The sequence below is a fragment of the Schistocerca piceifrons genome, chromosome 8 (genome assembly GCF_021461385.2).
Source record: "Schistocerca piceifrons isolate TAMUIC-IGC-003096 chromosome 8, iqSchPice1.1, whole genome shotgun sequence".
NCBI classification, from domain to species: domain Eukaryota; kingdom Metazoa; phylum Arthropoda; class Insecta; order Orthoptera; family Acrididae; genus Schistocerca; species Schistocerca piceifrons.
Genome location: NC_060145.1, coordinates 4,758,740 through 4,783,639, shown reverse-complemented (window position 1 = coordinate 4,783,639; position 24,900 = coordinate 4,758,740). Strand labels below are relative to the sequence as shown.

The 24,900-nt window shown below is 41.8% G+C and overlaps 1 protein-coding gene across 3 annotated transcripts in view; it reads left to right on the top strand.

Annotated features, from left to right (window-relative positions):
- LOC124711815 (cytochrome P450 6j1-like) overlaps positions 1-24,900 on the top strand; it is a 111,863-nt gene that overhangs the window by 30,382 nt on the left and 56,581 nt on the right. For all 3 annotated transcript variants that reach the window (XM_047242041.1, XM_047242039.1, XM_047242040.1), the window contains exon 2: positions 1,756-2,042. In XM_047242041.1, coding sequence (XP_047097997.1) covers positions 1,840-2,042 — 203 coding nt within the window. In that variant the 5' untranslated portion in view covers positions 1,756-1,839. The remainder of the gene's footprint in view (positions 1-1,755; positions 2,043-24,900) is intronic.

Sequence of the window (24,900 nt, the reverse complement as noted above, 5' to 3'; positions counted from 1 at the left end):
TTGTGCATTGGGTTTCTAATGATAGTTTTCTGAAGTTTTCGTATTTGACACACATGATTTGAGTTAGCTCAAAATACAATCTCTATATTATATTATTGACTCAAAGTAACTGTGATATATTACTTTTCTTATGCTTATACTGGTAGCATTGTACAATATCCTCATTTCAAATGCTACGCTATTTAATTTATTTGCAAGTATTGTATATGTGAGCTGCATGATAGATTTTTATCCAGTTGCATTCCTAGGAATGTCATACAGACGGCTTCCTGCAAATCGTGGTTTCTATGACTGGCCTGAATATCATTTAATTTTGCTTGTTTTGTTTTAAACTGCATTAACTGAGTAGCAGACTTCTGTTCATTGGTAGGATACTAGAGAAATGCAATTAGTCTACAAAAAAAATTTTTATGAAACACTTGTGTGATTCATTTAAGAATATTGCTCAAATGTGTGGGACCTATACCAGATCAGACCAACTGGGGATATTGAATGTGCACAAATAGGGGCAGCGAGAATGGTCACAGGTTTGTGTGTTTGATTCATAGAATAGTGTCACAGAGATGCAGGGGGTGGGGTGGGGGAGGGGGGGGGGGGGAGTTGAAGATAGATGTAAATTATCCCTTGAAAGGCTATTTAGAATGTTACAAGAACCAAATTTAAGTGGTGAAACTAGGAATATATTATGACTCCTTACATACTACTTCCATAGGAATCAAGGAGACAAAATTAGGCCAATTACAGCATGCATAAAGGTATTTGAACAGTCATTCTTTCCATGTTCCACATGTTTAGTGATTGGGAGAAAGCTGTAATAATATATACACTTGGAAGTACCACTGCCATGCACTTCACAGTGATGTGCAGAATATGGATATAGACATAGATGTAGATGTAGATGATTTTGTGCGTAACTGCAGCTACACTTCTTGGAAAAAGTAAGCTGCACTGATAATTAACAATGTAAGTAAAGATAAGCATGAACTGTTATTGGTTTTTAGCATATTTCACAGACAGTGCCTGCAATGGAAATGAACAAAAATAAAATAATGATAGATGGACAACACTTGTAAAAAATGCGTAATATTAAATGGATTGCTTTGAAGAAACCAGATTTGATCCAGCAGCATTCTCATTTTGTGCATCCTAAAAGAGAAGGGTACACTTCTTTTAATGAAAATCTCTCCCAGGCAAATCAAAATTTCAAGTTACACAGGAGGTCTGAATAAGAAGAAGAAGTTGAAACAATTCTAATCATCTGATGTGTCTTTACGTTTGTGACTGCTGCTGCATGGATTGGAGTCTTGTGCTTGTTCTTGAAAACTTAATTTAATGCCAGTTGTGATTATTTTTCAATCAACAGTTAACAAAATACAATTAAGACCAATTATATTCTGCCTACAGTTCTGTTCTGCCTGTGTCCAAGTAATTAGCTTATACCAAGGGAGCCTAACAAAATAGTCTTTGTCATCACTGGTGAACTCTCACTAACTTTTTAAAACTCCAGAAGTGTGATGATGGATCCATGTTTCATCCACTGCCACAAGACAAACTTTCTGTTGATTGTGAATAAACATTGCCACATTTTCCCACACCACTTTTTAGCCAAAATTTAGAAAACAGGGTATACTTGCTCACAAACACACAGATCTTCTTGATAGAAATTTATGAACTGCTATCACGTATATTTACTGTCTACAGTTAATTAAAAGAAAAGGTAATTACACAGAAATGTTTTCTGTGTGACATACGCAGACTCCAGAGGACCCGGGCTCATCACACAGCTGAGCAGACGCAGGCACAAACAACCTGCTCCAGCATGCTGCCCGTGCTGGGAATATGGTTGTCAGCACTGCTGACGGTGATACTGGCAGTGCTGTCACTGGTGTGGCGTCCACTGTTCTGGCGACAACTCGGCGTCCCCTTGATGAACTGTCCCTTGCCATTGGTGGGGGACGTGGCCCCAGTGGTACTGGGCCGTTACCAGATGGGGGAGCTGCTCCACCACTGCTACAAGCGTGGACACGGGCATCAGCTCATAGGTAACAGTGCCCATATATCTCGTATACCGTCATCACTGCGCACTCTACTGTCCTCAATATGCCTGTCAAACAGGTACGACAATGTGGAAAGGATAGAGTGCTACCAATCACCTAGAGGAGACACTGAGTTGCAGAGAGGCATATTGAAAAAATACTGCTAGAATGTTAAGCTTTTGGACAAAGTCCTTCTCCATACACACATTCACACATATTCACACAAGCTGCTATGGCTGCTATGTCTGGACACTGGAACTCAACAGTCAGATGATGGAGAACGTTGAGAGGTTTGGATCAAGTACATATACAGATTAACAAAAAACAGGCAACCTGCAAAAATTTAAGCTGTGCACTGTATTAACAATAATCTATAACTGTAAATAAGGATATTATTAGTCCTTTGCTAAATGTAGTAAATTAAAAGAACTTGTTGAAAAGCTTCTGACACCTCATTATATTAAATATGTGCTGTTTATCTTCTGCTGATAGCTTAATATTTACTTGATTACAGTAATATTTTTCAAATGAAATAGCTACCTGCATCTCTTCAACAAAGACCTGTTTACAGTACAGTACTACTTGTCATGCAGCATTATGGGGAAACTGCATGTGATGCAACTATCAGGAATTTTCTGCCCTTTAATCTATAAGTAGATAATTTTGTTATAAATGACTTGAATTTCATCAACAGTTTCAAAAATAGGTTAATGATGTTTGGCAAAAAGTAGATTTTTCTATTTTGTCTCTTTCTTAGAGTAGGTCAGCTTCATGACGTCTCATGAGAAATTTGTAAGAGTATTTCTGCAACTACTGATGGAAAAACAGAGAATGATGGGAATGACTTTACTGTTTACAAAATATTTTGTGGCAGTTTCTGAAACCACTAAACCATGTGAAAGACACTGTTTATTGATTGGGTTCTCAATTATTCTTTAGACAACACTGTCATCCATAGATGATGATTGTCTTTCAAGAGGAAGAATAGATCTTTTTGAAACAAAAAGCATCTTGCCACATCTGCAGAAATATATGGCAGATAGCAGTTTGCATTGTACCACGTGTTAGGGTTTCTTTACTTTCCAGTAGTGTATGGAATGCTGGAAGAATAACTCCTTAAATGCCTCTATGTGTGTTGTACATAGTCTAATTTTGTCTTCATGCTCCTTACAAGGGCAATATGAAAAGGGGTGAAGAAAAATATCTAGACTCTTCACTTAATACTGGTTCTTGAAACTTTGTAAGTAGGCTTCCATAGGATAACTGGTGTCTTTATTCAAATGTCAGTTAATTCAGCTTTTTCAACATTCCTGTGATTTTCTCCCTTGACCATGTTAGTTATTTGATATGGGTGCCACACTTCTAAGAGATATTCTAAGATGGGTGCACAGGTGATCTGTAGGCAATCTCCTTGTAGGTTAACTGCAGTCAATAACTACCATCCCATTTTACTTGACACCATTTTCCAAAATCTCTGAGAAGGTTCTGTACTCCAGAATAGTATTCTACATGAGCAAAAGTAATATCCTTAGTTTATTGCAGTTTAGATTTCAGAAGAGTTTCTCAACTGAAAATACCATTTACACATGCACTCTCCAAATTTTAGAAGCATTAAATAACAAAATAACTCTGGTTGACATTTTCTATGATGCATCTTAGGCATTTGGCTAGATTAGATTAGATTAGATTAGATTACTACTTGTTCCATAGATCATGAATACGACACTTCGTAATGATGTGGAATGTGTCAGGTTAATAAAATATACCTGTACAAGATATTACATTACACAAAATATTGCATGACACTAATGTTTAAGTTGTTGTTGTCTTTTTTCCCTTAATTTATATCTAAAAATTCAGCCAATGAGTAGAAGGAGTTGTCATCTAGAAATGCTTTTAATTTATTTTTAAATGTTGGTTGGCTATCTGTCAGGCTTTTGATGCTGTTTGGTAGGTGACCAAAGACTTTTGTGGCAGCATAATTTACCCCTTTCTGTGACAAAGTCAGATTTAACCCTGCATAGTGAAGATCATCCTTTCTCCTGGTGTTATAGCTATGCACACTGCTATTACTTTTGAACTGGGTTGGATTATTAACAACAAATTTCATAAGTGAATATATATACTTTGAGGTTACTGTGAGGATCCCTAGATCCTTAAATAGATGTCTGCAGGATGACCGTGGGTGGGCACCAGCAATTATTCTGATAACACGTTTTTGAGCAATGAATACTTTTCTACTCAACCATGAATTACCCCACAATATGATGCCATATGAAAGCAGTGAATGAAAGTAGGCATAGTAAGCTAATTTACTGAGATTCTTATCACTAAAATTTGCAATAACCCTAATAGCATACGTAGCTGAACTCAGACGTTTCTGTCACTAAGATCGAGTTGTACCATGAGTGCCTGACGTGCCGTAGAATCGTTAGCTCCGGGGTCTGGTGTGATGGATGTAGTAACTTTTTTCATTGGGGCAATTGTAGTGGCATGGGAATTGGGAAAATGAGCGAGACTCATCAGTGGTTCTGTAGGCTATGCAGTAGAGATAGAAAGATTGTGGAACAGGAGGGGAAAATTGCTGCCCTTCAGGCTGAGTTAGATGAGGCTAGGCGAGAACTGGGCAGGTTAAGGGGGGAGAAGGGTAAACAGGGGTGGGAAGTGGCAACAGGCATAAGGAACAGGCCAAGAAATTCTTCTGACAGCTTTGTTATTAATGTAAAAAATAGGTTTACCTGTTGCCTCAGTCAGAAACTGATGAGCCTCTCACAGAAGTAGATGTAGACAGGGCTCAACAAGCTTTCAGCAGCAAATTGAATAAGAATGTAGGGAAGTCTGCAAAGAGAAAGACGGTCTTGTTGCTAGGTAGTTCGCATGCTAGGGGTGTGGGCCAACTTCTGCAGGATGAATTAGGGTCAGAATACCAGGTCACAAGTTTTTTCAAACCTAGTGCCGGACTGGGGCAGGTTACTGAGGATTTAGGTTCACTATGTAGAGGCTTTACTAAGGAAGATACCATGGTTAAGGGAGAAGGGTAAACAGGGGTGGGAAGTGGCAACAGGCATAAGGAACAGGCCAAGAAATTCTTCTGACAGCTTTGATATTAATGTAAAAAATAGGTTTACCTGTTGCCTCAGTGGGCCGGGCAACAGTATTGACAGAGATTCGGGGTACAGCATAGAGTGTGACCTGGCAAAGATTGAATCAACATCGAGTCATACCAGTGTTGGGTTTGTGTCGGTTCTGGAGCGCCACTACCGACCTCATTTGAGCTCTTCTGTCAGGAGAGTTAATTTGGAGTTGGAACGGCTACTTGGATCTGGTGCAGGGTCACACATTGGTGTGGTTCCTGTTGATTCACTCTGTAGGTGGGACTATACTAGACATGGCCTACACCTCAACAAGAAAGGGAAGGGTAAATTGGCTGGGCTGATAGCAGGATATTTAAAGGGGGGAGGAACTACATCTAATGGTGGAAACTCTTTTTTAGTGTAAGATCAGTGTCCAGTGGGAAACTCAGCCAGGCAAGTACTAAAGACATTAAAAAAGTTCAAGATACTCACAAAAGTAAAGTGAAAAATAATGTTAGTATATTTCATCAAAATATTGGGGGATTGAAGAATAAAATTGATGAGCTTCTGCTTTGTTTAGAAGATATAGAAACTGAGAATGTAATAGATGTACTACACCTGTCTGAGCATCACATTGTCATTGATATGCAAAAGGTTAGCATCAATGGGTACAAACTAGCTGCACATGTAAGTAGAGATAATATGATGAGAGGAGGAGTTGCCATATATGTCAAAAGCTTCCACAGTGTAAAAAATTTAGAAACTAAAAAAAATTGTGTAGAGCAACATGTGGAAGCATGTGCCACTGAACTAAAACTAAATGATGACACTTTCATAATTGTAACAGTGTATAGGTCCCCCTCAGGGAATTTCCAGCTATTTCTAGAAAACTTGGATGCTTTGTTGTGCTATCTGTCAGACACGGGGAAGCAAATTATCATTTGTGGGGATTTCAATGTTGATTCCCTGAAAAAGTGTAATAGGAAGAATGACCTTATAGTATTACTCAGTTCTTTCAATTTGAGCTCTGTCATTGATTTTCCTACTCAGATAACAAAGAACAGCAGGACATTGATAGATAACTTTTTTATAGACCAAGATAAGTTTAAGGACATAAATGCTTATCCTGTTGAGAATGGTCTTTCAGATCATGGTGCACAGCTAGTTACAGTACATGACATAGCTCCATGCAGTATATCAAATCAGAATTTTAAAGCAGTGCGTTCAATTAACAATACAAATATTGCAAACTTTAGGGAAAGCCTACAGCAGCTAGACCGGGATGAAGTGTATAAGGAACCCGGCGCAAAGTTGAAATATAACTTATTTCACGATACATTTTTAAGGGTATTTGAAAATTGTTTTCCCAAGAAAATAAACATAATTCCAAGAAAACATATAAAAAACCTTGGCTAACTAAAGGAATAAGAATATCTTGCAACCGTAAAAGAGAACTGTATCTAACAGCAAGAGGGAGTGCTGACCCCAAAATTGTTCAATATTATAAAAACTACTGTGCGGTACTAAGAAAAGTTATTAAAAAGTCCAGAAGCATGTGTATCATGTCTGAGATCAGTAACTCTGATAATAAAATTAAAGCAATTTGGAATATTATTGAAAGGGAAACAGGGCAACCAAGAGCACAGGAAGACTTTAGTGCCATAAAACTGAATGACAAGTGTACTAACAAACAATCAGAAATTGAAAATATCCTCCTAGACAAACTGAGGTTTTATGAAGGTCACTGTATAGCCAACCAATGCATAATATCATATCTAACAAAAAGAATGCAGAAAGTTTTTCTTAATAATTGTACCAATGTAGTCAGGAGAGACCCTTCTTGAGAAATCATTTATGGTGTTCCACAAGCTTCAATCTTGTATCCACTATCGTTTTCTAGTCCACAGAGTGAGTTAAAAAGAGCTTTACAACTCTAGAATGATATAGAAATTTATTAAGATAACTTACAGAATTGGTAGATGTGTTATTTTGTAGCAAACAACCTCTCAAGTTTCACATAAAAGTGTCAAGTGTCATTTTGGTTAGATGTGGCTACCATTTGTGATGCTGCAAACATCACATCGGCAATCAGTTTCTTCCCACACTCAGTGCAGAAAATCAGGCATAGCTTGTGCAAAGGCAGCATAGACTCAATTTTTCAGGTTGATGAAACTATTTGGTAGGGGAGCAACATCCAAAAAGCCTTTAATGAAATCCCAGAGAAAGAAATCCAGTGGTGTCAAATCTGGGAAATGAGGTGGCAATGCAATTGGTCTTTCCCAGCCAATCCATCAACCTGGGTAGGAATTATCGAGAAAACCTCGAACTTCCATGAGGAAATGAGATGGCGCACCATCTTGTTGGTAGTAAACCACTCCACCTTGGTCATCTTCACTGATGTTCATTTCATGAAACTAAAACACACTGTGAGTGTACTCTGCACCAGTGAAAGTAGCCATTTTAACAGTGCACTACACTGGCACTCATGTCACATCTGCCGATTCTGTAAGTTATCTCAATAAATTTCTATATCATTCAAAAGTTGTAAAGTCGTTTTTGACTCACCCTGTATATGTGACCAACTGTTGGTTTTATATGCAACAACTCCAGGATTAGTTCTTTTGTGCAGATGTAACTTGTCTTTGAATCAGTCCAAACATACTTATAGCAACCAAAGAAATCACAAAAAAAGTTCTTGAAAGTATTTCAAAAGAGACAACAGATTCAGTTCTGCACACTTAGATCAATAATAAATGTAACACATTGTCAGGAAATAATGAGTGTGGTGGAAATTTCAAAAATTTTTGGTGTCTCTATTGATGAGAATTATTTCCTCATTTTAAACTCCTAAAACAACTCAGTTCAGCCACATCTGCACTTCAAATCATTGCAAATGTGGGGGAGAGACAAATCAGTAAGTTAACATATTCTTCATATTTTCATTCAGTAATGTGGTATGTAATAATATTCTGTTGTAACTCATGTTCAAGAAAGAAGATTTTGATTGTTCAAATATATTCTGTGACTAATATATTGTGCTCACCCAGAATAATGTTATATGATGATGGTGGTGGTGATGGTGATGATGATGGTGATGATGATGATGATGATGATGATTATGATGAAGATGCAGTTAGCATGGGTGCATGACAGCAAGGTCTTTACACAGTAACCTAGAAGATGTCTCTTGCAAGAGTCCGGCACTTTGACTACTGCTTTTGTATCCTCACAAAGTTTGTTGTAAATAACCCCCACTACAGTTCAAAAGGAATGCTGATGTACATTATTACAATAATGGAAGAAAGAAATTACATTAATTACTCCACATTAAGGTTGTCTTAAGGGGTGCAAAAGGGTGCCACCAAAACTTTTTACCACTTACTCAGTGATACAAAACATCTGACAACAAAGTTAAATCTGAAAATAAATTGAAAAACTTTCTCCTTGCCAACTCCTTCTGATCCATAGAAGTAGTTCTATGTTTGTAAAAGGTGGTGCTAGAACTTACTAATTCACATCTGAATTGTTTTAAAAAAATTGTAAACGGTCAGCATGTAGCTATATTTATATATGAATGTGTAATATTAATGTAAACTGACTTGTTCAATGACATTATGATTAATCATGCAAATGATCCATGGAACCTAAAACTAACTGTCCACTAATGAACCAAAGGCTGCACCTGCCTGTGATCATTCCATTTCATATCCTTACAAATTGTTATACCCAGGAATTGTATGAGTCAAATGATTCCAGTTGTGAAGACTGTTGATATAGTCATAGGAATTTACCTTTCTGTGATTCACGAAGTGCATAATTTTACATTTATGCACTTAAAACAAGTTACTGATCTATTCATCACTTTGAAATCTCTTCCCTCTGAGTGAAAATTGTGCAACTTTTCTGAGATGGTACTTCATTATAGAGCACTGTGTTATATACAGATATATCTGAGGGCACTAAACGTTATCTCAGTTTCCAGAATGAGATTTTCACTCTGCAGCGGAGTGTGCGCTGATATGAAACTTCCTGGCAGATTAAAACTGTGTGTCCGGCCGAGACTCGAACTCGAGTCTCGGCCGGACACACAGTTTTAATCTGCCAGGAAGTTTCGTTATCTCAGTTGTTTTTCTAAAAGAATTTCATATGGTTTTGTACACAATGTGGCATATTTCAGGCTGTAAACCATAAAAAGAAATTACTTTATTTCATTGTTACAATTGATATGTACTGGCTCTTTATGTACAGTTAAAATTACTTTTTCTTTTAGAAACATTTGAAATTACAAAATATGCTATCAATTATGCAATCTGACACTATTTATTAAATTTATTTCTAGGTTCATGTATAAAATAATGATATAAATTGGGAGGGGTAGATTACATGTTACGTCTGTTCAGTTGATAACTCTCCATCCAAGATAACAGGCTGAATCTTCTCTTAAGAAATCCTCAGTCTGTTCATAAATTTTGTTTCATGCAGCATATAATGGTGCTCTGGTTACTAATCACTAATGTGGTACAGAGGCAAACAATTTTTGGAAGTCAACAAGTGCGGAATCTCCTGATTGCCTTGATCCATTGTTTTCAGGATGTCATTTGAGAAAAGTACACATTGGGTTTCTCATGATTGATGATTTTTGGGTCTATGCTGGCTGGCATTGAGGAGGTCATTTCTGTTCAAGATGTATGTTGTGTCTGAGCTCAGGATATGTTCTAGGACTCTACAACAGATGGATGTCAAAGATATATGGTAGTAGTTTTGTGTATCACTTCTACTACCCTTCCTGTATATGGTTGTGACCTGTGCTTTCATTCATTCATTGGGTACAGATTTTTGTTCAAGGGATATATGGTATATTATGGTTAAAACAGGACCTAACTCAGCTGCAAATTCTGTTTAGAATCTGACTGGGACTTCATCAGGCCCAGGAGCCTCACTTCATTTTAGTGATTTGGTTTATTTTCAGTGCCATTTTCCTTTGTCATCCACGAGTGCCTAGACACTAACTTTGATGACTATGACAGCTCGTATGTATGACAAGAATTTCTTTGGGTTTTGTGAAAGATCTTGTGATAAGATTCTGCTACAGTAGTTATTGAAGGCAGCTTGCATTGCCTTCTTGACAGCTGAAGACATTTAATATGGCATCTCTCTAACTGTAGTCCTATGTTCTGCTTTACACCTATTATGCAGCAGTCACTGATTTCTAGAAGTATTTTGCAATGTCTATATATCATGAACAGTCCCTCCCATTATGAACTTTTCCATTAGGTACATATCTGTCCAGTGCTTGGTCAACTTATCTTTTAGACTTGAGCCATAGTTCTTCAGCATGCTTCTACCCAGAGACAAATGTTTTGTGTTCCTCTTTGAGATATGATATGATTGCCTCTTTAAGCACTTTACTAAACATGTAAATCTTCCAATTAGTTTTAAGTGACATTTGTATTTTAATCATCCTTTTTGCTACAACTGCCTTGTGGTCACTGATACCAATTTCAGTACAGGCACACTCATATCTAGAAGACTAAGCACATAGTCAAAAGAGAATAATCAACAATTAAAGATATTGAGCATCTCAATCCAGTTTGTGACACAATTGTTCTAATGAGTTTTGTAATTGGCCTTGGAAAGTTGCAAAGGTAATCAGAATGCATATGCATCATTTCCCAGTAAGTCAAGAGAAATGTTAGGGTACATTCAAGTTTCAGGTACTAATAAAATTAGGATACAGTGAGTGGGTCACATTAGGAGCAATCAAAATGAGTAAATTTAAAAATACATGGTCCCAGCAATAAGAGGATCATAACAGAATCATGAAAGAAGGTTGTATAAATGGAAGAACCCTGGAGATACTAAAAGGTTTAAGATAGATTATATAATGGTAAGACAGACATTTAGGAACCAGATTTTAAATTGTAAGGCATTTCCAGGGACAGATGTGGACTCTGACCACAATCTATTGGTTATGAATTGTAGATTAAAACTGAAGAAACTGCAAAAAGGTGGGAATTTAAGGAGAGGGGACCTGGATAAACTGAAAGAACCAGAGGTTGCACAGAGTTTCAGGGAGAGCATAAGGGAACAATTGACAGGAATGGGGGAAAGAAACACATTACAAGAAGAATGGGTAGCGTTGAGGAATGAAATAGTGAAGGCAGCAGAGGATCAAGTAGGTAAAAAGACGAGCACTACTGGAAACCCTTGGGTAACAGAAGAGACACTGAATTTAACTGATGAAAGGAGAAAATACAAAAATGCAGTAAGTGAAGCAGGCAAAAAGGAATACAAACGTCTCAAAAATGAGACTGACAGGAAGTGCAAAATGGCTAAGCAAGGATGGCTAGAGGACAAATGTAAGGATGTAGAGGCTTATCTCATGAGGGGTGAGATAGATACTGCCTACAGGAAAATTAAAGAGACCTTTGGAGAAAAGAGAACCACTTGCATGAATATCAAGAGCTCAGATGGAAACCCAGTTCTAAGCAAAGAAGGGAAAGCAGAAAGGTGGAAGGGGTATACAGAGGGTCTATACAGGGGCGATGTTCTTGAGGACAATGTTATGGAAATGGAATAGGAAGTAGATGAAGATGAAATGGGAGATAAGATACTGCGTGATGAGTTTGGCAGAGCACTGAAAGACCTGAGTCAAAACAAGGCCCCAGGAGTAGACAACATTCCATTAGAACTACTGATGGCCTTGGGAGAGCCAGTCATGACAAAACTCTACCATCTGGTGAGCAAGATGTATGAGACAGGCGAAATACCCTCAGACTTCAAGAAGAATATAATAATTCCAATCCCAAAGAAAGCAGGTGTTGACAGATGTGAAAATTACCGAACTATCAGTTTAATAAGTCATGGCTGCAAAATACTAACGCGAATTCTTTACAGACGAATGGAAAAACTGATAGAAGCGGACCTTGGGGAAGATCAGTTTGGATTCCCTAGAAATGTTGGAACACGTGAGGCAATACTAACCTTATGACTTATCTTAGAAGAAAGATTAAGAAAAGGCAAACCTACATTTCTAGCATTTGTAGACTTAGAGAAAGCTTTTGACAATGTTAACTGGAATACTCTCTTTCAAATTCTGAAGGTGGCAGGGGTAAAATACAGGGAGCGAAAGGCTATTTACAATTTGTACAGAAACCAGATGGCAGTTATAAGAGTCGAGGGACATGAAAGGGAAGCAGTGGTTGGGAAGGGAGTGAGACAGGGTTGTAGCCTCTCCCCGATGTTATTCAATCTGTATATTGAGCAAGCATTAAAGGAAACAAAAGAAAAGTTTGGAGTAGGTATTAAAATCAATGGAGAAGAAATAAAAACTTTAAGGTTTGCCGATGACATTTTAATTCTGTCAGAGACAGCAAAGGACTTGGAAGAGCAGTTGAACGGAATGGACAGTGTCTTGAAAGGAGGATATAAGATGAACATCAACAAAAGCAAAACAAGGATAATGGAATGTAGTCGAATTAAATCGGGTGATGCTGAGGGAATTAGATTAGGAAATGAGACACTTAAAGTAGTAAAGGAGTTTTGCTATTTGAGGGACAAAATAACTGATGATAGAGAGGATATAAAATGTAGACTGGCAATGGCAAGGAAAGCGTTTCTGAAGAAGAGAAATTTGTTAACATCGAGTATAGATTTAAGTGTCAGGAAGTCATTTCTGAAAGTATTTGTATGGAGTGTAGCCATGTATGGAAGTGAAACATGGACGATAACTAGTTTAGACAAGAAGAGTATAGAAGCTTTCGAAATGCTGTGCTACAGAAGAATGCTGAAGATTAGATGGGTAGATCACATAACTAATGAGGAGGTATTGAATAGAATTGGGGAGAAGAGATGTTTGTGGCACAACTTGACCAGAAGAAGGGATCGGTTGGTAGGACATGTTCTGAGGCATCAAGGGATCACAAATTTAGCATTGGAGGGCAGCGTGGAGGGTAAAAATCGTAGAGGGAGACCAAGAGATGAATACACTAAGCAGATTCAGAAGGATGTAGGCTGCAGTAAGTACTGGGAGATGAAGAAGCTTGCACAGGATAGAGTAGCATGGAGAGCTGCATCAAACCAGTCTCAGGACTGAAGACCACAACAACAACAACAGGCTAGCATAATATAACTTCATCTTGTCTTTCATATTGTAAAAGCAACATAAATTGAACACACTCTAAAAGCAGATAATATTTAGCCCCACCACTAAGGATCTGTTAGAAACATAAATGAATAATATGAATAAAGATTAAGGCTTAACACTCCATCAATGACTAGGTAATTAGAATTGGAGCACTAACTCAGATTGTGGAAAGAAATTGGCCATGCCATTTTGAAAGAAACCACCTGGGCATTTGTCTTAAGCAATTTGAGGAAACCATGAGAAACCTAAATCTGGATGACTTAGTATGGCTTTCAACCAATATTCTCCTGCAAAATGTGGGGCTATGCAGTCAGCATGCTATTCGTTTTGATTGATGTAGATACAACTACAAGCAGGTCTTAAGTACGCAGTTTGAATTTATAGATTATACGCAAAAATGCAATTTTGAATTCTGAGTTCATAAAAATGCCTATCTTACTTTAATCAAAAATTATTACTCTTCCAGATACTGAACTATATTTTATGCCTGATAGCAGTTAGTAACATTTAATTCACCAAGATAAAAAGACAGCTTTCACAAGACCACTGGTGGAACATGACACAGTTCAAATACAAAGGAAGGAAGTAACATTAGGATCTAGTGTACTGAAGTGCTGCAGATTAGTATACATGGTGCAGCAAGATAAACTTCAGCAACCTTCCTTGGTGACACAAGAGGCAGGGCAGAAAAGGTCAATAGCTGGCTGGAATTCCAGTGAAGAAGGACCACAGATATTGCAGCAAATACAGAAGCAATTGCTACACATCGTACAGTCTGGTTGCCTGAGCCAGCAGCACAGTTGAATGACATCAGAGTGACGAATAAATGCTGTTACAATGGTGGCTACTCATTGTGGTGTGAGAAAGCATAAGCTGGACACAAGAGTCACGATTCAGTATAGTGACATGGCAGAAAGAGTGCCTGAGAGATAAAGTTGTGAAATACTGAAGTAACCAAGAAAGCTGACCAGATAAGAAAAGCAGGCCCAGTGATGTCATTGCTGCCTCATGGAAGCATGATGGACACAGGTCACCCTCACAAAAAATTGTTCATTTCCAGTGGAAACATGCTCATTATTCAGCTGACCACTCATTATTCAGCTGACCAGCCTGGAGAAGGAACTTATGCCAGCCTGCTGTCTACTCATCTAGCTGTCTTTGAGCTCCAATAGAACAATAAGTTCCTGGGGACCTTGATACTGCCAGACACAATACTGTCATCCCTGCTGAGATGAATGGGGAGAATTTAGATGCCTTCGACCTGCTGGCTGTGTCGAGGGCTCAACTATGAGTGCGGCCATCTTCCGTCACCATGAGGGGCAAGCCGACATTGCCGTCCAGTGTCTGCTCTTGAGGGCACTTACTGTTGCTGGTGGCTGCCTTTCCTGTATGCGGTCTATGATGAAGCATGCATGCCCTTGTCTTCTGCTCTTGGAAACTGTGTGCAGCTGTACACAGTGCAGGCACAACCTCGCACTAGTACAATGGGTTGCTGGCCTTGTGTCGTCATGGACCTCACTTGGTGGCAATGCCCGGCAGCAATCCCATGCGGACTAGCACATACAGTGGAGGCTGACTTCCTTCTCTCCCACCAGCACCCACCACCTGAATGTCAATGCCTTGACTGTTGCATCTTGTGGACAATAAAATATTTTATGTTTTAATATTATTTCAATAACAGCTTTGGGCATTGGTTCGGCATCTACCCTTCAAGTTTGCATTACTCAAATTCCTGGGTGATGCTCTGTTGACCTTCTGACCTTGAGCTGACTTCAAACCACCACCCAAGTAGCTTCCACCTGGTCAACAGCTATTTCGGCATCAGACGTTGTCCTGTTAGAAGTCACCCTACATTGGAGGTATAGTTAGCTCCAGGATCACTACTGCAGCCTTACCTAGCAGTCCAGCACTACAAATTGGTGAATGTAGTCTTTTTGTTCATGGTGTCCCCCCCCCCCCTCTTCCCCCCCCCCCCCCCCCACATCCTCCATGAGGGTCACGGAGAATCAGTGGTTTTTTTTTGCCAGATGTCTGGTTGTATTTGTATGTACAAGCTGAAGAAAATGAATACATATGAGTGCTGACTATATGTGTTAATTTGTACTGTTTTGAACACTCAGTGCATTTTAGTGTAGGTAAACAGTATGATTCATTATGTTTAGATGTGTGATAATGATACAATAGCTATGAGTAGCCATTTGAATTGCAAGTTATGTTGTAAAATGTCTGTGCTAGTGGTATATTTAAGTGGTTGCACCTCTATTTTAGTGTTTTCTCTTGCTATTTGTTGGGTTTCATGTAACTGTTAGAGGGTCAATCATGTCTGAGTCAGAAACACAGGAACTGTTGGGAGCTTTGGCAATGCAAATAGCTCAGGTGCATGTCAGACATGCGAATATTTTTAAAAAATTTGAGCTATGAATACAGATATGGCAGCTTTAGAGGATGAAAAAAAGGTTGGGTTGGGCTTGTTTGGGGAAGGAGACCAGACAGCGAGGTCATCGGTCTCATCGGATTAGGGAAGGATGGGGAAGGGAGTCAGCCGTGCCCTTTGAGAGGAACCATCCTGGCATTTGCCTGGAGTGATTTAGGGAAATCACGGAAAACCTAAATCAGGATGGCCGGACGCGGGACTGAGAAAAAAAGGTTGAAAGGAGAGGGAACAAGATTGGCATTTTGCTACTCTGGAGGAGATGGAGAAGAGATTATGATGCTTGGTATGAGGAAAACACCAATTGTATTTGTCCAGCATTAACGAATGCTAGGATTATGGGCAAGCAGAAGGAATTATAGAGAAAAAGTGCTTAGGTGGGAGCTGACAGTGAAAACAGGTGACAGTAATCGAAGGTTGTGGAAGTTCCTGTGAGTTTACTTGATGTGCAAAATACTGGGTGGAAGCTAAGAAATGAAAATATGGGATCTGAAGTAGCTGTTGTGTCAGACAAAGTACACTATGTGATCAAAAGTATCCAGACACCTGGCTGAAAATCACTTACAAGTTCATGGCGCCCTCTGTCGGTAATGCTGGAATTCAATATTGTGTTGGCCCACACTTAGCCTTGATGACAACTTCCACTCTCACAGGTGACAACTTCCACTCTCACAGGTGTATGTTCAATCAGGTGTTGGAAGGTTTCTTGGAGAATGGCAGCCTATTCTTCACAGAGTTCTGGATTGAGGAGAGGTTCGATGTCGGTCGATTCGGCCTGGTTTGAAGCTGGCATTCCAAAACATCCCAAAGGTGTTCTGTAGGATTCAGTCAGGACTCTGCGCAGGCCATTCATTACAGGCCATCCATTACAGGGATGTTATCGTCATCTACTCACTCTGCCACAGACCGTGCATTATGAACAGGTGCTCGATCATGTTGAAAGCTGTAGTCACCATCCCCAAATTGCTCAACAGTGGGAAGCAAGAAGGTGCTTAAAACGTCAATGTAGGCCTGTGCTGTGGTAGTGCCACACAAAACAACAAGGGCCCTCCATGAAAAACATGACCACACCGTAACACCACCGCCTCCGAATTTTACTGCTGGCACTACACACACTGGCAGATGATGTTCACCGGGCATTCGCCATACCCACACCCTGCCATCGGATTGCCACATTGTGTACCATGATTTGTCTTTCCACAAAACATTTTTCCACTGTTCAATTGTCCAATGTTTACACTCCTTACACCAAGTGAGGGGTCGTTTGGCATTTACCGGCATGATGTGTGGCTTATTAGCAGACGCTCAACCATGAAATCCAAGTTTTCTCACCTTCCACCTAACTGTCGTGGTACTTGCAGTGGATACTGATGCAGTTTGGAATTCTTGTGTGATGGTCTGGATAGATGTCTGCCTATTACACATTACGACTCTCTTCAAATGTTGGCGGTCTCCGTCAGTCAACAGACGAGGTCGGCCTGTACGCTTTTGTGCTGTACGTGTCCCTTCAGGTTTCCACTTCACTATCACATCAGAAACAGTGGAACTAGGGATGTTCAGGAGTGTGGAAATCTTATGTACAGACATATTACACAAGTGACATCCAATCACCTGACCACGTTGGAAGTCCATGAGTTCCGGGGAGCGCCCCATTCTGCTCTCTCATGATGTGTAATGACTACTGAGGTCGTTGATATGGAGTGCCTGGCAATAGGTGGCAGCACAATGCACCTAATATGAAAAACGTATGTTTTTGGGGGTGTCCAGATACTTTTGTTCACATTGTGTAAGTGTGTGAGGTATAGTACTGAATGAGTGTGTAATTAGGAATGTTGGTAACACTGATTTAAGTGCAGTAGTATCTACACCATTCGGTGATAATGGTAGTTGTTTTGATACTGTAGAGTCTGGGCCAGAAGTACGGGGAAGAATATGTGCTATTGATTTTTGTGTTGTGCAGAAAGGAACTGCAGACAATGATTTTATGGTAGATAGTATGGAGAATGCATCAGAGAGTAGTATGACGTTAGATGTGTTGCAAATGTTGTGGATTAGGAAGTATTAAAGACAGATTTATTTCTGGAGAATGCAGACTCATTCCCACTTATGGCAGTGCTGCCTTCTCCAAAACGGAGAGAGAAGAGGAGAAGAAGGAAGAAAAATGTTTGCAGGCTCTTGATCCAGCTATCAAGACAGAATCCTTTCAGGAATATGTGCCTGAGGACCAGGGTAAATCTGATGCAGTGTTATAGGTAATGAGGGTAAGGAAACATGTCATGTAATTGTTACCGAATACCGATAAGATCAATATGTATGTGACTAAATCATCCTGGAGGGATGTTGAACTTGCCCAGTGGTGGGGTGGTGTGGCAGCTGATTTTGTTGCTTTGGCAGGGGACGCAGCTGTGTGCCCAGGTCTGACAGTCCTGTTTTATATTTTTCCAAACAAAACGCTCAGAGACGAGCCATGTAGCGGTGTGGATGCCAGGGTGAGCGAGGTTATGCAAAATGTTGAAGGCCTGCCGGTGCAGAGGGGGTGGGAGTAACAGACTTAAGGTACTGGTACAAGAGTCACACCACACCTCGTCCACAATGCCAGGGAATTTAGCTTTGGTAAACACAAGGGGTGTTTGAGGGTCCGTGAGGAGAGTTTTAGATTCCTTGTCGGAGGCTTGTAGGGCAGCCAGGTTGGATAAGTCAATGATGTGTGAAATAGTATCGATCCAAGAAAAAAAATCTGTAGCAATGTTGTCCATGCCTTTGATGTAGCGAACGTTGGTTGTGAAGGGAAACTAGATCAAAGTGACAGAAACGCCGAGGGGGTGGGTCCTCAGGGGGGGGGGGGGGGGGGGGGGGGTTGCAGAAAGCATCTGCCGGTGGTTTGTGATCCGTGAGGATGAAGAACGAGTGACCCTCCCTGTCGGGGCAGAAATGTTTGATGGCATCGTAGACCACAAGGAGTTCCCTATCGAAAGTGGAGTATTTCTTCTGAGCTTTTGATAGTTTTTCTAGAGAAGAAATGAAGAGGAGAAACCTTGTCTGTCTTGCGTTGCTGTAGTACCACTCCCACTGCGATGTCACTGGCGTCTGTAGTGATGAACAACTTGGCCAAGGGGTCGGGGTGGGTGAGTGTCACGGCGTGAGCTAAAGAAGTCTGTAATGCATTGAAAGCCTCCAGCACAGGTGCAGTCCAGCAAATGGGCTTGAAACCTGAAGTCCGTTTACCCGAAAATGAGTCTGTCAGCTGGACCAGCACCGCAGAGGCAGAAGGCAGGTGATGACAGTAGTAATGCATTGTGCCCAGGAAACGTCGGAGTTCTTTGTAAGTAGCTGGGGGTGGCAGTGAAGTGATGGCATGCACGGGAGATTTGGGAGGCTGTATTCCATTGGTGGAGATGGTGTAACCCAAGAAAGTGACGGAAGGCTGACGCAACTGGAATTTTTCTTTGTTGACCTCGACGACGTTGGAGTTCAAGATCTGGAGGACCATGGATAAATGATTTTCATGTTCCTCAGCTGACTTGCTGAAAATGAGTATGGCCTCCAGATATGTGAAGCAAAACTCGAACTATTGTAAGATGGAGCCAATGAAACGCTGCCACGTTTGTGCCATGTTTTTTAGGCTGAATGGCATGAAGTTTTATTGGAACAAACAAAGCGGTGTGATAATAGCTGTTTTAGGGATGTCATCCGGCACTACGGGAAGCTGGTGGTAGGCACTTTCACATTCAATAAGACTGAAGATTGTAGCACCAGATAACATATGAGTGAAATCATTTATGTTAGGCACGGGGTAATTGTCCATGACAGTATAAGCGTTTAAACGTCTGTAGTTGCCGCACATTTGGAAAGAACCATCATGTTTGAGGAATAGGGTTGAGGCATCTAATCTTGTGCCTAATGGAGGGTCATTCCATCAGTGACAGAAGAAACTAAGAACTGCACATGAGACTGATCAGTGTCTGATGCAAAGTTATTGGACAGGTAGGGCATGATGAGGCCTAACCATTAGTGCGAGTGCAAAAAGGCAGCACGAAAGTCACATGTCTTGTACTTGAGCATGGCGTGCACATGTTTGGAAAGGGCGGCTGTGTGCGCAGCGCAGAGTGGGTCGGAATGTGTAGCAACTGTCTGCTGTCAACCTTGCACTTGGTACCTGGAGCGGGCGAGAGCAGCATTGGTGTTGCACATGGAACAGATATGGTTGCCGAGTCATGTGGCTGGTGCACATGCAGGGCGGCTGCCTGCGTGGTGGGCGGGGTCATAACATGCGCGTGACTGTTATTGGAAGCACTGTCTGACACATATGGCAGTGAATGTGGCGAGTGTGCCAGGGATGCGGAGTCTACCAGACGTGAATTGTTACATGCAATTAATGTTTTTGGACTAACCTGATGAGCATCCGAGTTGGTGTCTCCGGGAGAAACATGATTAGGTGGTGTGACTGTGGACTACAGTTTCAACGAGCCGCAATGAGCTTGTTGTAAGTGTGTGCTATTCGTTGTTTCAGCTCATCATTTTCCCAGTAGAGTTGTGCCGCCGAGTCATATTCTGACAGTAGGTTAGTGACGCAGGTCACAATGTCGCCCACAAGGGTGGAGCACTCGTGTACTAACTCACATGTCGCGCAAGAGAAGCAGAATGTGGAACTTAAGTGCGGGAGCGCAGTATCTGAGTGTTAGTGGGATGGTGTAGCACTGAGCCCTGAACTACATTCAGAGAGAGTTTGTAATGGGACAAAAAACCATACTGGGAATTGGTTCATCGATGTTGGCAATGTAGAAAGTCCACGGAAAACACAGAGAAGGAGATAGATGCACCATAACTTGGACAGAGCCTGAGGTTTGTAATGTTGATGCGTTGATAGCTAGTAGAAGTGACTTCATCAGTGGAAAGACAGGGGGAGCCATCGACGTAAGTATGATAGACACATCAGCACCACTGTCAACTAGGAAAATGAGCCGTGACGAAATGTCAGTCACGTACGAAAGACTGCTCAACTGGGCGGACGAGTGGATGGAGTGCAATGTATGTGGATGCCTGTGAGATTCCCTGCAGGACTCAGCATCTTTTAGGTCCTGCGGTCGGCGTTTGGGTGCTGACAAGGTAATCGGCACTTCTTGGCATTATCGCCGAAAATCTTGTGGTACCAGCAGTATGGATGAGCCGGATGCGGTGATGGTGGTGGTGACTGCAGCAGTGGAGGAGGTTTGTCCTCGTTGATTTGTTCCAGCATGTATACCAGCACGTATGGTGTGTGGGCGATCCTGGAGTGCTTGGATGGTGGAGAGAGTGAGAGTGGATACTGCCAGGTGATGTAGAAGGTGCAGAGGCAGAGTGAGCCCTGCCTCTGCCAGCAGACGGCCAGTAAGCAGGAGCAGTTGGGCCAACTAGTGGTCAGTGGTGAGCTGGTTGGTGTTGTCATAACAATGAATACAGTTGCTCTGTGATGCGGAGATGAGAGCTGATTGACTCAAAGGAGTGCAGTAGCAGGTGGATCAGTAGGTCAGTAGGCAATTTAGCAGACCACACTGCCCACAGCGTGACGTCTGGCATGGTATGTTCACTCACAAGTAACCGAAGGTGGCGCCAGAGTTTTGATGGAGTTCAGTCCCCCAGGTGTTCCTCATACAAGATCTTGGTGATTAATTCTTGTGGTGAGCAGGCGAGTCATTCCATGTTCGTTTTCCTCACGAACTCTTACTTCGGTGGAGGTGGTGGAACAGGAGTAGATCGCAAATGAAGTCCAAGTGATCATAGAAGTGCATGACAAGACACAGGAATTTAGAGTTGTTGTCAGACACACGATGCAACTCGAAAAGACGCTCGACAAGCACAAACTGTGATACAGGGTTGTCTTCTTATAAAGTTGGCAGCTTTGGCAGATGACCTGGGGGAAGGGACAAAGGGGGCTTCGGTGTCCCTTGGGAAACTGGCTGTTCTGCGGCAGAAGAGACTGTACAGCAGGCCGGCACAGTAGGCATGGGTGTGTTACTGGCAAGAACATCCGTAGCAATGGCGGGTTGCATTGTCCATGACGTGTCACGAAAACATGATGTGGCTGGCACGGTCAGTACCGTGGGAACGAGTGGTTGCGCGATACGTGTAGTGGACCTGTAAACTGGACCGTAGGTTACAGGTACTGATTTGAATTTGCCCACCTCTGAAATAATGTGGAAGGCCGGCATGGCAGACACAGGCAGAGCTATAGGAGAGGGGAGTGGCTGAGCAGTCGGAACTGGTGCCCCCTGCGAGTGTGAGGGCACGCAGGTGGGTCAGTTGGTAACTCGTGTGACAAAAGTGTGAGTTCTCCACGCACGTTGAAAACATGTCCCGTGGCGTCAAACTATAAATCACTGGTGGAACTTGTAGAAGATCACTGTGGTGTGGTAAGATGATCCTGGAAGGCAAAATGCTGAAAGATGTACTCGAACCCACGTGGTCAAAAAATTGAGCAACAAATCTGGGAGGTGCGCAAGGAGAATTTTGCACACGAAAATGTCAATTGTTAGTCTGCATATGAGGCAAAACCGGAACAGGTCACGATTGATAGTGGCCGGGTGCATTTTGCACAAATGGCAGCACTGCACACGGCACGACAGTAACAGCTGTTGCGGCCCGTTGAGAGTCAATGTTCGCGTGCGAATGTAGATCGCTTTGAACATTATATGATCAATCAGTAAGTACACAGTTCTGAATATTATCCACTTCACACTTCACATGTTGGTGAACACAGTCAGGTGACATGAAACCCGAGTCCATTGTTTGAGTTAATGGTGTAGCACTCGACCGTTGTAGAACAACATAGTTTGAGGTTGACGTGGTTGGAGATCATAAATCACTATGGAGTAATGGAGAGCCTGCCATTGGTGAAGTATTGAAGGGGCCCGGCGGTCATAGTTGGGCTTCCAAATCTTCGAACAAAGTGTTGGGTGAGGTGGCCATGGTGGCGTGCGCATAACCTGTTGATTTACAACACCCAGCGTGGAAGTCGTGGAAGACATAGAAACTTCAGGGTCACCAGTATGGAAACAGGATACGAATAGTGGTATACGGAATAAACTGTCCCCACATACAAATATCTGCACATACTTATATTTTGACAACTATCATACAGGTGCACACAGTACAAGGTATAAGAACAGACTGGATTAACATGGCGGCTCAGATGAGTGACCTGAGTCCCAAAGATTAATGTTGTCTATGGTCAATATGACCTATCGATGCCACAAATTCATTGCAGTGGTCGACTGTAATGAAAGTAAAACGACTTAACCTGGATATGGTATCACTACTGGCAACAGCGCATGCCTTCATAAGCAGATGGTGGGCAGCTGTGATTGCTGTGGACCAAGCAGAGTGATCAACTATGACTGCAGCCATCTTCCACACTGCGGGTCTCTTATTCCCAACTGGGGACATGCAATGATGAAGGGTGAGCTGACATGGCTCCCAATCATCTGCTTATGAGGGCAGGTACTGTTGCCGATGGCTGCCTTTTCCGTGAATAGTCTAAACAGGGTCATGGGTGCCCCAGTCATCTTCTCTTGGAAGTTGTGTGCAGCTACTGCAGTGCATGCACAACCCCATGGTAGTACATTGGATTATTGGCCTTGTTCATTACGCAGCTGAGTTGGTGCAGCCACCCAGTGATGATCCTATGCTGATCAGCACATATTGCGGCAGCTGATTTCCCCCTGCCCACAAGCATGAGCTGCCTGAATGTCAATATCTCAATTGTTGTAATTTGTGGCCATTAAAATTGCTATACCAAGAAGAAATTCAGATGATAAATGGGTATTCATTGGACAAATATATTATACTAGAATTGACATGTGATTACATTTTCATGCAATTTGGATGCATAGATCCTGAGAAATCAGTATCCAGAACAACCACCTCTGGCCGTAATAATGGCCTCAATATGCCTGGGCATTCAGTCATACAGAGCTTGGATGGTGTGCACAGGTACAGCTGCCCATGCAGCTTCAACACGATACCACAGTTCATCAAGAGTAGTGACTGGCGTATTGTGACGAGCCAGTTGCTCAGCCACCATTGACCAGACGTTTTCAATTGGTGAGAGATGTGAAGAAGAGGTGACCGAGACATGTACCCAATGGCATCCCACACCATCACGCCAGGTGATACGCCAGTATGGCAATGACGAATACACGCTTCGAATGTGCGTTCACCATGATGTCGCCAAACACAGATGCGACCATTGTGGTGCTGTAAACAGAACCTGGATTCATCCAAAAAAATGACATTTTGCCATTCGTGCACCCAGGTTCGTCGTTGAGTACACCGTCGCAGGTGCTCCTGTCTGTGATGCAGCGTCAAGGGTAACCGCAGCCATGGTCTCTGAGCTGATAGTCTGTGCTGCTGCAAGCATCATTGAACTGTTCGTGCAGGTGGTTGTTGTCTTGCAAACATCCTCATCTGTTGACTCAGGGATCGAGATGTGGCTGCACGATCTGTTACAGCCATGCGGATAAGATGCCTCTCATCTTGACTGCTAGTGATACGAGGTCATTGGGATCCAGCACGGCATTCTGTATTACCCTCCTGAACCCACCGATTCCATATTCTGCTAACAGTCATTGGATCTCGACCAACGCAAGCAGCAATGTCGCGATACGATAAACCGCAATTGCGATGGGCTACAATCCGACCTTTATCAAAGTTGGAAACGTGATGGCATGCATTTCTCCTCCTTACACGAGGCATCACAACAACATTTCACCAGGCAATGCCAGTCACCTGCTGTTTGTGTATGAGAAATTGGTTGGAAACTTTCCTCATGTTAGCACGTTGTAAGTGTCGCCACCAGTGCCAACCTTGTGTGAATGCTCTAAAAAGCTAATCATTTGCATATCACAGCATCTTCTTCCTGTCGGTTAAATTTCATGTCTATAGCATGTCATCTTCGTGGTGTAGCAATTTTAATGGCCAGTAGTGTATTTCATGTTTCAGTATTGTTTGAATGCTGCCATCAGGTGTCAGGAATATACCCTCAGAGTCAGCATTACCTAGAGTTCTGGTTGATTCTCCATTGACCTCCTGACTTCGACCTGACCGTGGACCATCACACACCACAGTGCCAGCGTGGTTGGCCACTACTGTACCAGCAATGACAAAGATATTGCAAGTGGAGCTCAAGTTTGAATAGCACAGGCATAGAGAAGGAAATTGGTTTCATTATTTACAAAG